The 14,577-nt window shown below is 39.1% G+C and overlaps 1 protein-coding gene across 2 annotated transcripts; it reads left to right on the forward strand.

Moving 5' to 3' along the window:
* The first annotated feature begins 328 nt into the window (after positions 1-328).
* Positions 329-3,450, forward strand: LOC147619017 (uncharacterized). 2 transcript variants are annotated; one of them, XM_086774231.1, is made up of 5 exons: positions 329-546; positions 1,312-1,400; positions 1,642-1,812; positions 2,698-2,836; positions 3,120-3,450. In XM_086774231.1, the coding sequence occupies exons 1-4, from the start codon at positions 441-443 to the stop codon at positions 2,818-2,820; spliced, it is 489 nt and encodes a 162-aa protein (XP_086630357.1). In that variant the 5' UTR covers positions 329-440; the 3' UTR covers positions 2,821-2,836; positions 3,120-3,450. The 2 variants fall into 2 exon arrangements, with proteins under 2 accessions (XP_086630357.1, XP_086630358.1); XM_086774232.1 differs by having other exon boundaries at positions 3,169-3,450.
* The last annotated feature ends 11,127 nt before the right edge of the window (positions 3,451-14,577 follow it).

Below are 14,577 nucleotides of genomic sequence, written 5' to 3' on the forward strand. Positions count from 1 at the left end.
TAAAATTTCTTAGATGGCAAATGAGTGAAGGTGATACTAAAAAATGCTTGATTTTGAATAGCCCATAGCATGAGTAGCCTTTAGACATGTCAAAAATAGAACGACTATGGTGTGCTTACAGATCTCGAGCTCACTTATGCTACTTGCGTCAAGTATCCTCATTTTTAAGTCATCACGAGACACAACTCTTATTACTCTGGAAAATCAAATTTGCAATTTAATTATTGCCTTTAACTTTTATTTATTATTTTTTTATGGCCCACTTTTTCTCCACTCCACTCCTCGAGCATTTGGATAGCCTCATCGCTCTTCTTAACCTCATGATCTTCACCCCTTCCACAAACCACCCAACAATTTTTGAGGGCCCAAAAATAGGCCGCAAATTCTTTCATTGTTAGTGACCTTGGCTTGTTCGAGGCAAGCTCTCCATCGTCGTAGCCATGGCGCTTCGAGCTTTCGCCTCCCAGGCCGCGTCCGCTCTGCGCATCAGCTCGCGTCCTCACACGCTCGCAGCCCCCTTCTTCATACGACATTTCTCCAGCAAATGTAAGTGTATCCTGTCCCTCTCGTGTTATCGTGCCACTAGGTTGGGGTATGTGAAGCAGGATCCTTTTCTACCGTGTTGTTGTCTGGCATTTTCCTCCCTATGTTAGGGTTATGATTATGGTTAGCAGAGTCAAGCAAGCTCTTTGGTTCTCACCAGCGTGTGTAGAGGTAGGTTTTTGGCATTTCTCCTCGTGACGCAGAGTTTACTGCTAGGGTTTTCCATCTCTATACATGAAGCACGGAGCTGTTTGGATAAGGGCTTCCCTCAGCTTCTGTATAGTTAGGGCTTTGGCACTCTGATACAGTTAGGAACGTCGCCTTTGTGGAGCAGGAACGTCGTCTTCTTTTGCTTATTTTACCTTCTCATTTAGTCCTCTTCTCTTTTTATGTGTCTTTGCTGGTTTTATGCCTTTTTTTCTTCGTATTTCTTCATCTTCCTACGTTTGAATCCTTAATGTTCCCTACAGAGAAGATTTCTTTGGAATTCTTTATTTTTTTACTGCCTCTGTGACCTTGGATCTTGCCCTCATTTTTAAATGTGCATTTGTCTTGATGTATCCATCCTTTTTGTACTGCATTTTGTGGTTCTGCCACGATAAGGGTTTGTATATGTAGATAGATCACAGATTTCAGGAAACAAACTGTTCATGACTACTTCATCATGCTGTTGCTTCTGGATCTGATCGACTGGTCCTGTGAGAATGGATCCCTAGGCTTTTTCTTTTTGGCTGAGGGCCTACTGCCATCTGGCCTCGCTTACTGCAGTTCCCGAAGATCTGAAGTATGCAAAATCCCATGAATGGTTCAAAGTCGAGGGAGAGCAGGGAACGATGGGCTTGACCTCTTTTGCTGTGGTAAGAACATAGACATTGCTGGTACCTCTTCATGTTGGTTGTTACAAAGACTTTAGTCACAAAATTACTGCAGAAGGTTTTGCAGTTTTGTCTCCTGATAGTTCCCCATCTTTTCGTATGATTTTTAAGAACTTTCAATCCTCAAGTATGTATGCATGAAAGAGTGCATTCTGCATATGATCTATGAGTGGCTTACCCTCATGAGAATGGAGGCAATGACTTATATGGATCCTGTTTGCAGGATGAGTTGGGTGATGTTGTGTATGTGGAGCTACCTGAAGTGGGTTCAAAGTATGAACCAGGAGATAGCATCTGCACAGTGGAGAGTGTGAAAGCTTCCAGTTCCGTGTATGCGCCAGTAGGTGGTGAAGTTGTGGAAGTCAATACCAGCGTGAAGGAGGCTCCAGAGAATGTGAGTCAGTGCAAACACAAATGTCTTGGTTGCTTTTACCTACTGTTTTTTACCTACTGTTCTATAATACAGGTCTCAATGCTTTCAGTTTGGCACTCGGGCATTGTCATTCTACAGGGTAGTGATTAATTCTTAGGCCAACTCATCTTTGGGTAAGTGTCAACCGGAATGCTATAACAAATTTGATGGGGTCTCAAATATATATCGAATGCTCATGTCATCAGTCAAGTGGCTTTTAATTAAGTTCTTCCCAGCCTTACATGAGACACATGCATGTTTGCATGCACACTCAATGCATTAGCTGAGTGTCACTTGTTACATATATAGAGCCATCAGCTGAGCTAGACTGAGATAAGTGGATGCTTGAGATGGTTTGATGGTATGGTTTTTAGATAGCATGAGTAGCAAGAAGTACCTTGAGGAAGAAATACTGATGGGCCTATGATCATGAAATACCATTGGGGATTGAAGAGGAGCAGCTGTATTAGTGCTGCTTTCTGTGCTACCAATACCATTGGGGATAGAAGCGGAGCAGGTGTATTACTACTGCTTTCTGTGCTACCAATGCCATTAAGGCTTCATTACTGGCTATGATTCGTGGCCATCACTAGTGTGCTGGAAAGGTGTTCAGCAATTTAAATACTAAAAAAGCAAAAATTTAAGGCCTTTTCGTGGCTACAGTCTCATGACAGTGTCATTTGAGGGATAAAATGTACCTACATTGGTTGCTGCAATTGTAGGCAAAAGCACTTGCTGAGGAGCTCTTTGTTCATGATGTCTGCTTGTTATATGTGGTCAGCTGTCTTTCTTGTCAAACTGGCTTGCATAACTTGTGTGTGCCTTAACTTAGCTCTAACATTGCTGTGAGTGTTTGAACTTCTGCAGTTGAACAAGGATCCTTTTGGTGAGAGCTGGCTAGTCAAGCTAAAATTGGCAGATTCAAAACATTTGGATTCACTACTCAGTGCCACTGCTTATCACGAAGTTGTTGAGAAAGAGAAGCATTGATAAGCCTTTTTCAAAGGTAAATAATGTTCATTCAGAGTAGCAGTGAGCTTCCATTAGTTGTGATCTCACTCAAGAGCATGTGTCGCGTGTAGCATTGGTGTGTTTTGGAGATACGTTCATCTGCTACAGTTGCTTTGATATACCAAGTAGATAGGTCTTACCTGAACTCATCTTTCTGCTACTGGCCTGGAGAAAGGAAGTGCATTGAAATTCATTTCTGGCACCAGACCACACTGTTGTGGCCTGTAATGTGATCGCTACATTCTAAAATTTAGTTTAGTACTTGTTTACTTTGACAGACAAGAAGTATGTTTCTCGCCTCTTGTTTACTCGTTTGTCGCCATGTAGCCCTCGCTATCATGCTTTGTAGCAGTTGTACTTGATGTGGTGGGATCTTTACGCATGATGACAATTGTTGAATGAAGAGTTGTTCTTTCTGAGAGTGTGGATAACTGAACATTGATGTGATTATACACCGAGGCTGATCATTATGGTTCGCATGATTCCAACTCTGCTTACGAGGGTGGCACACTTTAAACATGACTGTGAGATGTGAACATATTAGCTGTAGAGTTGACATGGAATGATGTAATCTCCTTAATCTTGCAATCTACTCTGGACTATTTTTTTGTTCTTGATGGTCGAGTTTTGGTCAAATGACTTTGTTTTCCACCACCTTTCAAAAGATTTTTTTTTGTATTCCTATCATGTGACCTCAGAGATTTAACTTGACAAAGCAGAATTTGCTGCATGAACTGTGTTACATGTATTTAAAAGGTCATAGAAAGTCATTACTATCCATTGTGACTCTCTATTCATAGTTCGGGAAGTTTTGTCCTGTCAGTAGGCCTGTTTTGAAGGACACCATTATATGCAAGAGATGTTGCCTAGAATGGAGTCATGTCCTTGCAACATTATCGACATGTGCTTTACCTAAGCCAATTCAATTTTGTGACTCAGATGGATATGACATTATTCCTATACGAATGGTACAACCACGTGACCTTCTAGATGATTTGTACTATGGGGATGCATCCACAGCACTGCATGTAGAGGAAGTCTCAGTGGAGGATTTAACACTCGAATTTGCTAATGATGCATGGGACTTTGATTTTGATGATGATGAGATAATCCCCGAGGAAGAGTTAGGAAAGGTACGCCTACTCTTGAGAAGAAGGGAGGTTCAAATAGAGATCCCTCGAAGCTGACCCAAACGTAAATGCTATAAGAGCCATAAGAGAATCTGTAAACAAGATGAGAGGGAACGACGTGAGAATACAAAAAGAAAACGAGGAGTTTAAGAATGAACACTCTCGACCACCACCTCACTTCTCAAGAAAGAAAGGCCGTGTCATGCAGGATGGAAAAAAAAATATAAAGCATTTGCTAGTGTTACATTTTGAACGGTGATGAAAGGTCTGTGCCCCGAAGGCTGTGATAATAGTGGTTGTATCTACTTAGGAGAGGAAGTAAGGTATAAATGAATTCAGATCTAAGTGGCGTTAAGTTTTCCGAACTTATGCGAAGAAGTAACTGTGGAAACCACAAAGCAGGTCAAGCATTTTAAAATTAAGAACAGCTTGTAGACGTACAAGAAATAGAAGCACCAATTCATTATTATCCCAGATAATAACTCATGGCCATGGTGTCAATGTTAAAAGTACCACTGCTGGAAGAGGCTTTACAGAAGGTCGATCAAATTCCAAGAGATTTAATTATGAATACCGTTACTGGAAAGCTCAACTAATTTTGTAGACTTAGTCGAGTATACATAGTGGGTGACTAAAGGTTGATAGGGGTGCTTTGTGAATCTTCGATGTTCTAGTGGTCTTGTTTTGCGTCTACATATAATAACAATAAGGTCTGTTACACATACCCCATCCCCTGGGTGGGGGAGATTGCCTGCTCATGAATTATGGGCAGTGGATACCCCCACCACATCAACATGGGCAGGCAGGGGTATGGCGATCTGTAATGGGCCCAAGTACTCCACTTAATCCTTTTAAAGTGGACACAGTAGTAGTTCTTCTAGCTTCACTGAATAATCCAAAGTAGTGGACATAGTTGTAGGTTTTTCTAGCTTTACTAGCTAGTATGAAAGGCCCTTCTTTACTCTTCCTTGATTTTGAGAAGTTACTCAAAATCACGTTCATTCTTCTGGCTTTGGACTCACACTTGGAGAAGGTTTGGGACGATGTTCCACAGTTTCAATTTCTTGCATTTTTTTTAACAAAGGCGGCTAACTTAAATATGGCCCACACTAGGTTGTGTTAAAAAAGCAACGGTTAATAAATTGGCCAGTAAATGTGTTCTTAAACGATTTGAATTTTCATCATAATTTTTATTGGCACGCCCTTTGTACCTTTGTTCCTTATTTATGATCAAGGAATGATGAAAGGTCTCGCTTCCATAGTTGGTTTATCAAGAGACCAACGGGGAACTCTCTCATCAAACGATTAATCTCGAATCTTTAGTGGTGTTATACAAAGGTGCATAAGAGGATGTGGTGAAAGTATAACGTGAAGGTGATAAAGGACATCCTCGCTTAATAGTTTCATGCAAATTAATTTTTTTCCACCAGAGAAAATTAGATTCTCTTTAAGTTAGCCTATAGATCATAGACATAAATAGGTCCAAGTCCCAATTTATGAACGAGTGAGCCTTGGGCCCTACCATCAACTTTTATTGTATCATGGCAAGAAGAGGTAAATTCAATACGTGCTTAAAATGATCAATAATGGATCTTCTCTTGATAAGGTTTTTTTTTCCGAGAACTCTTGATAAGGTTTTATTTGTCCAGGATTATGGTTTAGCTAGCTTATGCATATTATCATGTCAGAGATTGCTTTACCCAAAATGTTGTACTTGATATTCATCATAGAAATAGACCTCCAATGATCCATGGATAAACAATCTACCTTCCTCGGGGACTTTCTAAGAAGACTTGATTAAAAACCTTGACAATAAAAGAAGTGGTGTCCAAAGATAATCCATCGTCAATTTTGACCTCAAGATTCTTTGTGTTTAAGGATAAGTAGCATTATTAGTAGGTTGCTATGATTCTTGTACATTCAAAAAATAGGTGACAAAAGAAAGGCATGTTACTTTCAAATGGTGCAGATTTTGAAGAAACTTCCTTCTAACATACTTCCCCACAAAGTTTGAGGTGTAGGTTTTGAAGAAACTTAAGCTATTGGTTGATATTTTTGAGAAGACGATGATGTTGTCGTGTATTGTGACAATGATATGATACATTTCATGTGAGGATGAAGCACATTGAGATGCACTACCATTTTGTGAGGGAAAAGGTTCTAGTAGGTGATATTGATTTGGTGTATGTTAGGACCAGATAGTTGACATCTTTATGAAGGTGTTTGATGCAAAGAAGCTTGGGATGGAGCTCACACAAAAAGAAATCGCAAAGACACAGACATGTATTGTATATATTCTTGTGTATTGTATGCCTTGTGAGACGAGCAAATACATATACTAGAACACCTTCATGCTTCCCCCTCTCATACTGCTTGTTTGCTTAGGCAAATAAAGGGGAGCTTATGCCCTAAAGATTCTGCGAAAGTAGGGGGTGGACTAATACACAAACTTAAGATGCAGTACCATTTTGTGGGGGTGAAGGTTCTAGTAAGTGATATCGGTTTGGTGTATGTCAGCACACAAGATCACGTAGTTGACATCTTTATGAAGGCCTTGGGCAGAGAGGTTTCACAAGTTTACAAGCTTTCTTAGAGTACAGGACGCGATTGAGCTTGAGGGGTAGTGTTGAAAAGTTAAGCTCAACATGTGCAGACATTGATGACCCTCTTGATTGACGGATCCACACTTGAATCACTGGTGTGATTGGTGGACATCATGATTGAGATACGACCAGTGATTGTACATGGTGGGTGACAACTAGTTTAACTAGTCTACAACCTGTATAGTCATAGGGCCAGCCTATCTACTTTGTTGTGTTCACAAGAGGATGAGTTAGAAGCTCTTTTCACTTATATGTTGTGCTATTTTCATTTGTTAAGTTAGAAGAGTAGAAGAGAAGAAGAAGAATTTAGAAGAAAAACACTTTGGTAGTGCAAGCTCCTCTCCATCTCTTGCTCATTATGTAAGTGGAGTGAGAGTTGTTGGCAGGTCTCCATACCCCGAATAGGGGACATGTGGTCACAAAGTTGCATAAGAACTCTCCTTTTTGTACGAAACAACAATGGTGGATATTGTAGCAGGGATTGTCTTCTCAGACTAGCACAAAAGGATTGATCCTCTCATGCTTGGCACTAAACTAGATCTCTATAGAGCCCACTTTCTCTTTGATCACTATAGATGGAATGATCGAGGCACCACCTTAAAGTACATCTCTCACCTTCCCTATAGAGCAGGATCAAACTCAGTGACACTGGCTTTGGAGTGAGAGCGAGAAAGTACACACACGGACTTCTTCACTAGGGAGACCACCTCCATGGTCATGACACACTAGATGCAAAGGAGGTATTTCAAAGCTATGTCGATGCCTCGTCCACCTTCCAATAGGTGCAAATTATCCACTTGCGGATGTAGATTCATGACATCAGACATGGTTCTACATTACGTCTTCACAGAAAGGTAAAGTTCACTTGGGTTCTTATATGGGCATAGAAAGCTAGCTTTGTTTCTTTTTCTTCATTTCTACTTCTAAACATGATACGGGGTGGCATGTAACGCAATTCTATGTCTCATAGACCGCTTTGTTTTTAAGTAGACATTATTTTATCTCTTTTCCTCCCCTCTTGGAATTGAATCATTATATAGTAGTTATGCTATATCTTAAATAAACTGGCACATAAGAGCAATCATTAGTTAAATGTCCAATCGAAGGTGGATGTGTTACCATCCGTAACAAGGCTTCCTTTGAACCTTACTAAGATCTCTAGGCAAAGACACTAGAGACAATGAAGGCTAACTAATACCCCTATAATAGAACTTCCAGTCTCCAATACTTAGGTGAATAGATGCTCTTGATTTGGGAGTGAAGATTCAATGCACTTTAACTCCAATACTCAAGAAACTCATGCTCATTGTTGGCAGGTGGGAACTATAGTTGGAGGTGTAGCAGATTTCTATTTAAGAAGATTGATGAAGAAGCAACATAAAAGCTCATCTACCCCTTGCTGATTCGGCATTTTCTACATACAGGTATCTCTCTCCCTTTTTTTTGGGGGAGGGGGAGGGGGGAGGGGCTATTAGAAATAGTGCCCAAACATGTACTACATTTCCTAAGGTTGTTTTAGCAATTATAGGAGTTCTCTTTCACCAGACATAAAAGGGAAATCTCGTGAGAATCTACTTTGATTGAGAGAATCAAGGAGCTAATTTCATGGAGAAGATTATGGAGGAGAATATGCAACCTAAAGATCTAATTGTATTCTGTTAATCTCATTTCACTAATCATGTTTTCAATATCACCATGAAGTATGTAGCTTTTGATCCACTGAAGTTTTCAATAACTAGTATCAGAGGAGCTAGACACCACTTCTGTTACGCTGCTCTCTACTGTCACCTGCTCTATAGCTCGCTTGTTTGCGCCACAGTTGTTTCAGTTTGCTATTCAATGTTCTTCTTCAGTTGTGCTTCTCTTCAGTAGCCCGTGCCATCAACGATCAGCAACATCCTTTCCAGCCGTCGTTGGACGTCTAGAACACGTTGAAGTTCAGCATCCGATGATAGCTTGCCGCTTTTGCATAGGTGGAGGTCTCAAGCCAACGTCATCACATATTTCAGCTCCTCACGGTGTGCTCAAGGAGCCAAATTATTGGGCAAGGAGTTTTCCTCAAGGATTTTCTTCAAGTCTTAACAATCTGATTCCGACCGCCTTGCTGATTCCAATTGATGATTCCAACCTATTGATTTCGTCTTGCTGATTCTATCCTGCTGATTCCAAACTTATTGATTCCAACCTGATTCCAAACTGTCCACTAATTCCGAACTCAGCTTCACTTTCTTCGTGACTTATAAGTAATGTCCACTAGTAGTGAGAGTGGCTGAAATCATTAATATTCTATCTTGTGAGAGTGAAAACTCATCATTATCTTCAATCAATCAATCCTTCAAATCTTTACCGAGCACCTATAGGAGAGAGAAGCTGCCCATTAGAAGAAAAATAGATACACCCTTTCTCTTATAAGAGGTAAGACCTTGCTATGGCTCCTATTGAGGTGAGAGAAAAGTTTAGAGGGGAGAACTTTTACACTTGGAAAACCAAGGTGAAGTTTAACCTCATGATAAAGGGCTTGTGGAACATTTTTCAAGGTAAAGAGGAAAGAGGAAAGAGGAAAGAGGAAAGACTAACTACTAACATCTAACATTGAGTCTGTGAAAGGTAATGGAAATGTATCCGAATCGGTAGCTACATTCAGCTTCAGAGACTCTTACCTTCCCATTCTTCTTTGGCACGATTACTATGGGGCTCAGCCAAGTTGCTTTCTTAATTGGGTGGATGAATTCCACTGCTAACAATTTGTCGATCTCCTCCTTGACTTGCTTGGATGCTCGTAGAAGCTTGGGTCAATGCTAGGCATATTTGTGTAGCTCTAGGTAAAGACATCTTATGGTCAACAACTCTTGGAGTTTATTTTTCATTTCTTCATCTAGCTTTGCGTTGATTTTTACCATCTGCGCATGTGCTCCTTTGTTCCCAAATTGAGGTCCTCCTCTTATACTCTAATGGATTGCTGTTGCTCCCTGTCTTTGTAGCGTATTGCCTCCATCCATTCTTTTAGCGCTTTGGTAGACATTTCTTCTTTTAGCGCTTTGGTAGACATGTCTTCTTCTACATTCTCTGAGAATTCACTTTCTTCTGTGTGCTCCTCTGACACTCTTGTGTCTCCGCTAGAGTTTCTTATGTAGGTTGCACTTTTGGTACTTCTACTAAGTACTTGAACATGATCTTTTCTAAGTCCAGCTGGAACAAGGATATGAGATCTAGATTTTCTCTAAGGATTCTTTCCTCCTCATCCTCTTCAATCCCTTCTAGTATGTTCAGTCTTCTACATACAATCAATTGAGCACATCAATCAATCCCAACGCTGTCATGAGAAATAGGCAACTATAATATCAAATCATAGGTACCCACTAGCATGGCACACATGGGCATCCCCGCCGTTGATATAAAATATAATTCCCAATAACTCAAGAGTGATTTTTGTAACATCCACCCACAAGACTATGTGAGGTTTTTGCCATTCCATGAATAGGTTTGAATATTTTAAGATTCTTTTGATCCTATTGAGAATTTTGGGTAAGAATGATCTCTACATATCTTACCAAGGTCAAGGTTAAAGATGAGATCTTAACACAAATTAGGGTCTTCATTTCTCTAGAATAAAGGGTCCTTTCCTTAATAATCCATTAGTGAATCAAAAGGAAGAACTTGAATCTTTAATCCAATATTTTCCATAAGCCTTTGGGGACTTCCCATAATTTATACATTACTAGAGTGAATTCTAAGAACCATCAATCGTCCCAATGTAAGGGTTCTTAACCTTTATTCTCCACTTTTCATTTGAGTTTTGCTCTCCTAATACTTTGTTGAGAATAGGTTGATCTACATCCATTACTTAGTGTGTATCAATGGGTTTAATACATTTATGCTAAGGGTATGGGCTAAGGTGTAAACTATGGGTTAGCTTGTAAACCCATGGTTATTGACTAGCCTTTAAGGCACCTCCTCTAGGTGGCGTGAGAGGGGAAAGTGGGCAAGTGGGTGTGATCTAGGTGCCTCCCTTCACTGGGCCTATAAAAGCATGGTCTCTGTACCTTCTTTAGTGTGTGTACTAATGCATCAACACGATTGTTTCTCAGGAAGTGTCTCTATAGGTTAGAGAAAGTTGAAAATACATCTATTGCCACTCATATGAATGATCTTAGGTGTCTCATCGACCATCTCTCTGGAGCAAGTGTTACAATCTCAGAAGAAGAAGCTATTTTTGTGCTTCTATGCAGTATGCCTCCAACTTTTGAACAATGTTTCTATCATTTCAAATTAACCTAACCTCACACTTCTCTCACCAACACCTTATTTAATCTTAGAATAAACAAGAATGGAGACAAGTTCATCATCTTCCATTGCACCTCATCTATTGGGCGATTTGATCAACAAAGATTGCAGGAAAAAGAAGAGAGATGAAGAGAAAGGAAACTCCACCGATATATAGATAAAGACAAAGACAAAGACAAAGATAATGGCAAAAGAAAAGGAAAATATGATGTGGAAGCTAATATCGTTGATTCAGATTGGTCCTTTTAGTTGCTTTGTGGTACTAAGTGCCTATGTGATTCCTTGATCTACACACCCTGCGTGGTATGCATGTAGATCAAGAGAGGGTTTTGAGAATAGGTTGATCTACATCCATTTCTAACTGTGTATCAATGGGTTTCATACATTTATGCTAAGGGTATGGGCTAAGGTATAAACCATGGGTTAGCTTGTAACCCATGGTTATTGACTAGCATTCAAGGCACCTCCTCTAGGCGGCATGAGAGGGGCAAGTGGGTGTGATCTAGGTGCCTCCCTTCACTGGGCCTATAAAACATGATCTCTACACCTTCTCTAGTGTGTGAGAGCTCTAGCGTTCTTGTATGAACTTTGTGTTTAATCCAATCTTAGTGTTACTTTGTGAACCTTGGCTCTTGTCCATCATTTTGGCTTCCTATTGAGTACTCTTTCATTTCCATGTGTTAAGTAGCTACATGACATGTGTTAAGTCTCTATCATTGCTACTTAATGAGTGTTCTTTAGCTTAATCATTTGTTGATGTATAACTTAGTGCTGTCACAAGCTATCACTACATCTATTGGTGATTAGCTTGCTAACTAAGTGAATCCAACATCCTTCACCTGAGAATGTCATTCCAAGGACTCTTTATCAATCTATTTAAGTAAAGATTCTAAGAGTTTGAGCCACAATCCTTGTACATTCATACTCGAAGATCTCCTAATTTAGTTTCAAAAGCAAGATTAAGGTTTACCCTTTTTAATCCCAATCTTTGTAGAGAGATAACGAGGTCCTAAGGGTCTTCTCTCTCTAATACCCTATAGAGAATCTAATAAATAATTATTAATGAATATTTAACCCTGATCTAGTGGATTTTTAAAGATTAGACATATGGTAATAATCTATATTTTGACTCATCTTTCTAAAGAAATAAGAGAACATTAAATTAGTATCTCTTATCAAATTCTTCTCACTTGGACTTAAATTCTTAAGTCCCATTAATCCTTCGGGATCTACTCTATTAGATTCCTCTCACATGGACTTAAATTCTTAAGGGCTAATACCTCGAGATTTACTCTAAGGGATTCTTCTCTCTTTATAAGATTCCTATCACAATTTGGACTTAAATTCTTAAGGGTCAATCCTCAGGATCTACTCTAATGGATTCATCATATTGTATGGAATAAGATGGAAGTTTTAAAAGCTTAGCAAAAGCATCCTCTATATGTACCTCGAATTTGCACATTTTGTGCACTCTAGAGGGGTGTGATTTAGCCAAAAATGCATAAGGTAAACTTAATGAAATTGACTAAGGCATTAGGTAAATTGAATGAAATTGACAGGCATACATCTTTAATACTATTTCCCCAATTTAAGAATGGTCAAATGATAAAACCAATATTAAATGAATAATTCTACCTTATTGGTTATTTTTTATAGGATTTATAAATAATAAAAAAATTTATTTATCTCATTAAATTCAAAAGAATTGAATTAAAATGATGAAAATTAATAATTAAGCTTTTAAATATTCAAATTTGAATTAACACAAATGAAATTACATGTAAGAGGGTTTGAGAGAGATGTCGAGACTGTATCCAAGATGAAGAAATCTCCCTCCTCAAGCACTTAAAGTCCATGAGCTTTCCATCAAGGAGTTTGTGGTCTACAAATGTCCACTTTGTGAAGTACTATGATAATATGACAAGATAAGGGGGTACTACGACAATTGTAAGAGTTTATTGGTACAACTATAAGGGATTTAATGCAAATTTGATAGTATTTAGGTTTCTAAGAAATAGACATGCAAGTTTAATGCAAATTTTCTGGTGTTTAGGCTTCCAAGAAGTAGTCATGGAAAATTGAGCGAAAAATGGGCCTTTTTATAGCCAAGAAGCCCTCTTTCATGCATGGGTAAGATTTTTGACATGTAAGGCTTAGTCTACCATATCCCCTAGTGTTTAATGTCAAACTCAAGAGGGGCTTAAACCTCATGGTTGGAGCTTACCTTAGTTAATTGTGGGCTATGGTGTGCTAGACTAACGTTTATCAAATGCATGAGCCACCATGCACTAGAGTAAACTAATACTTGAGAGCACGACATCCCATTTTTTACCAAACTACTTAACACTTTACCACTTGGATTTTTACCCTTGGTTTTCACTTTACCACTTTACCTTTTCTGCCCTGGTTTTTTAAAAACCCATGGTTTCAAACCTTAGCCAATTTAATCTGAGCCTTAACTATTTTATTATTTCGTGAGCACACACCTTAGTTTATGTGTTTTAATTTATTTTTAGGAGGGGATCCTCATGGATTTATTAACCGAACACCAAAATTGGGGCAAATCACACATGTTGGACTCATTTTGGAGGTCTATTTTTCAAATTTCATTGTCTTTAATTTATGTTTTGATAATGCCAAGGTTACATGCACATGTGCACACCTGCCCTCAAGGCTCAATTTAATTTTTTGGAACTTGAAATACATGGTGCACCTACCTACATCTTACCTTCACATGCTAAATAATTTAGGGTTAAAACCACAAGATGGATTTTACATGCTAAATAATTTAGGGTTAAAGCCACAAGATGGATTTTACATTTTTATTATCTTTTTACATGCTATAAATTCATTTTCTCTCTCTAGAAAGGGCACATATATTCATGATTTTTTTACATTAATAAGATAAAAGGAAGAAGGATCTTCTATTCTTCCTCACTTGAAGGACTAGGATGTCCTTATCTTGCAAATTGAGGTGCAAATTGCGGGTAATCTCATGCTAAGTCTTCTTCTTTCTCCCATGTAGCATTCTCTACCAGAAAGAACTTCTATTTGATTAAGTACTCTCATTCAATCCTGTTCCTTAGAGGTTGTTATGGCTTACCCTAACCCTCCTTGAAACACATCCAAAAAGAGATTACCTGGTGAACCGCAACTGTCGTGAGGATCTTTCTAATGGCGGAGCTCGTAACCCTTGCGGTCTCCAAGCTCTACAACTCCTTGAGAAGCAATTTCACAGTGTCTCCCGCGTGAGCATTCACACTGTCGCGTTGCACTATGGGTCCTCGTCCCTCCTCTCACCTCACTCCACACACACACACTCACTAGCATGCATTAGGGAGAGAGATTAGCAACAGGATTAGCAAGAGTAACACTCAATTGCACAATGGGAGAGTATGTTGCATTATGAGAGAGAAATTCACTACATCACTTAGGACTTCATCCTAACTTGCTACCACACGCTATTGAAGCGGGAATCGCCATAAATACTGCGTCACACCATTACGGGCGCTCGTCCAAGTTGTAGCTTTGGACACTATTGCTTCATATCATGAATGTATGACCCTTTGGTGTATCTACTGTGACTCCTTGATGTATAAGATAATGGTGGTAGTTCTTGTTAATCCTAGAATTGGATTAACAAAGGTTTTTCCCTAGAGTCAACGACTTGTTTGGGTTCCAACTCTTTATGTTCTTGAGTTGACATAGTTATTTGATCA

The sequence above is a fragment of the Cibotium barometz genome, chromosome 34 (genome assembly GCF_041138505.1).
Source record: "Cibotium barometz isolate CiBa-2024 chromosome 34, ASM4113850v1, whole genome shotgun sequence".
Classification (NCBI taxonomy): Eukaryota; Viridiplantae; Streptophyta; class Polypodiopsida; order Cyatheales; family Cibotiaceae; genus Cibotium; species Cibotium barometz.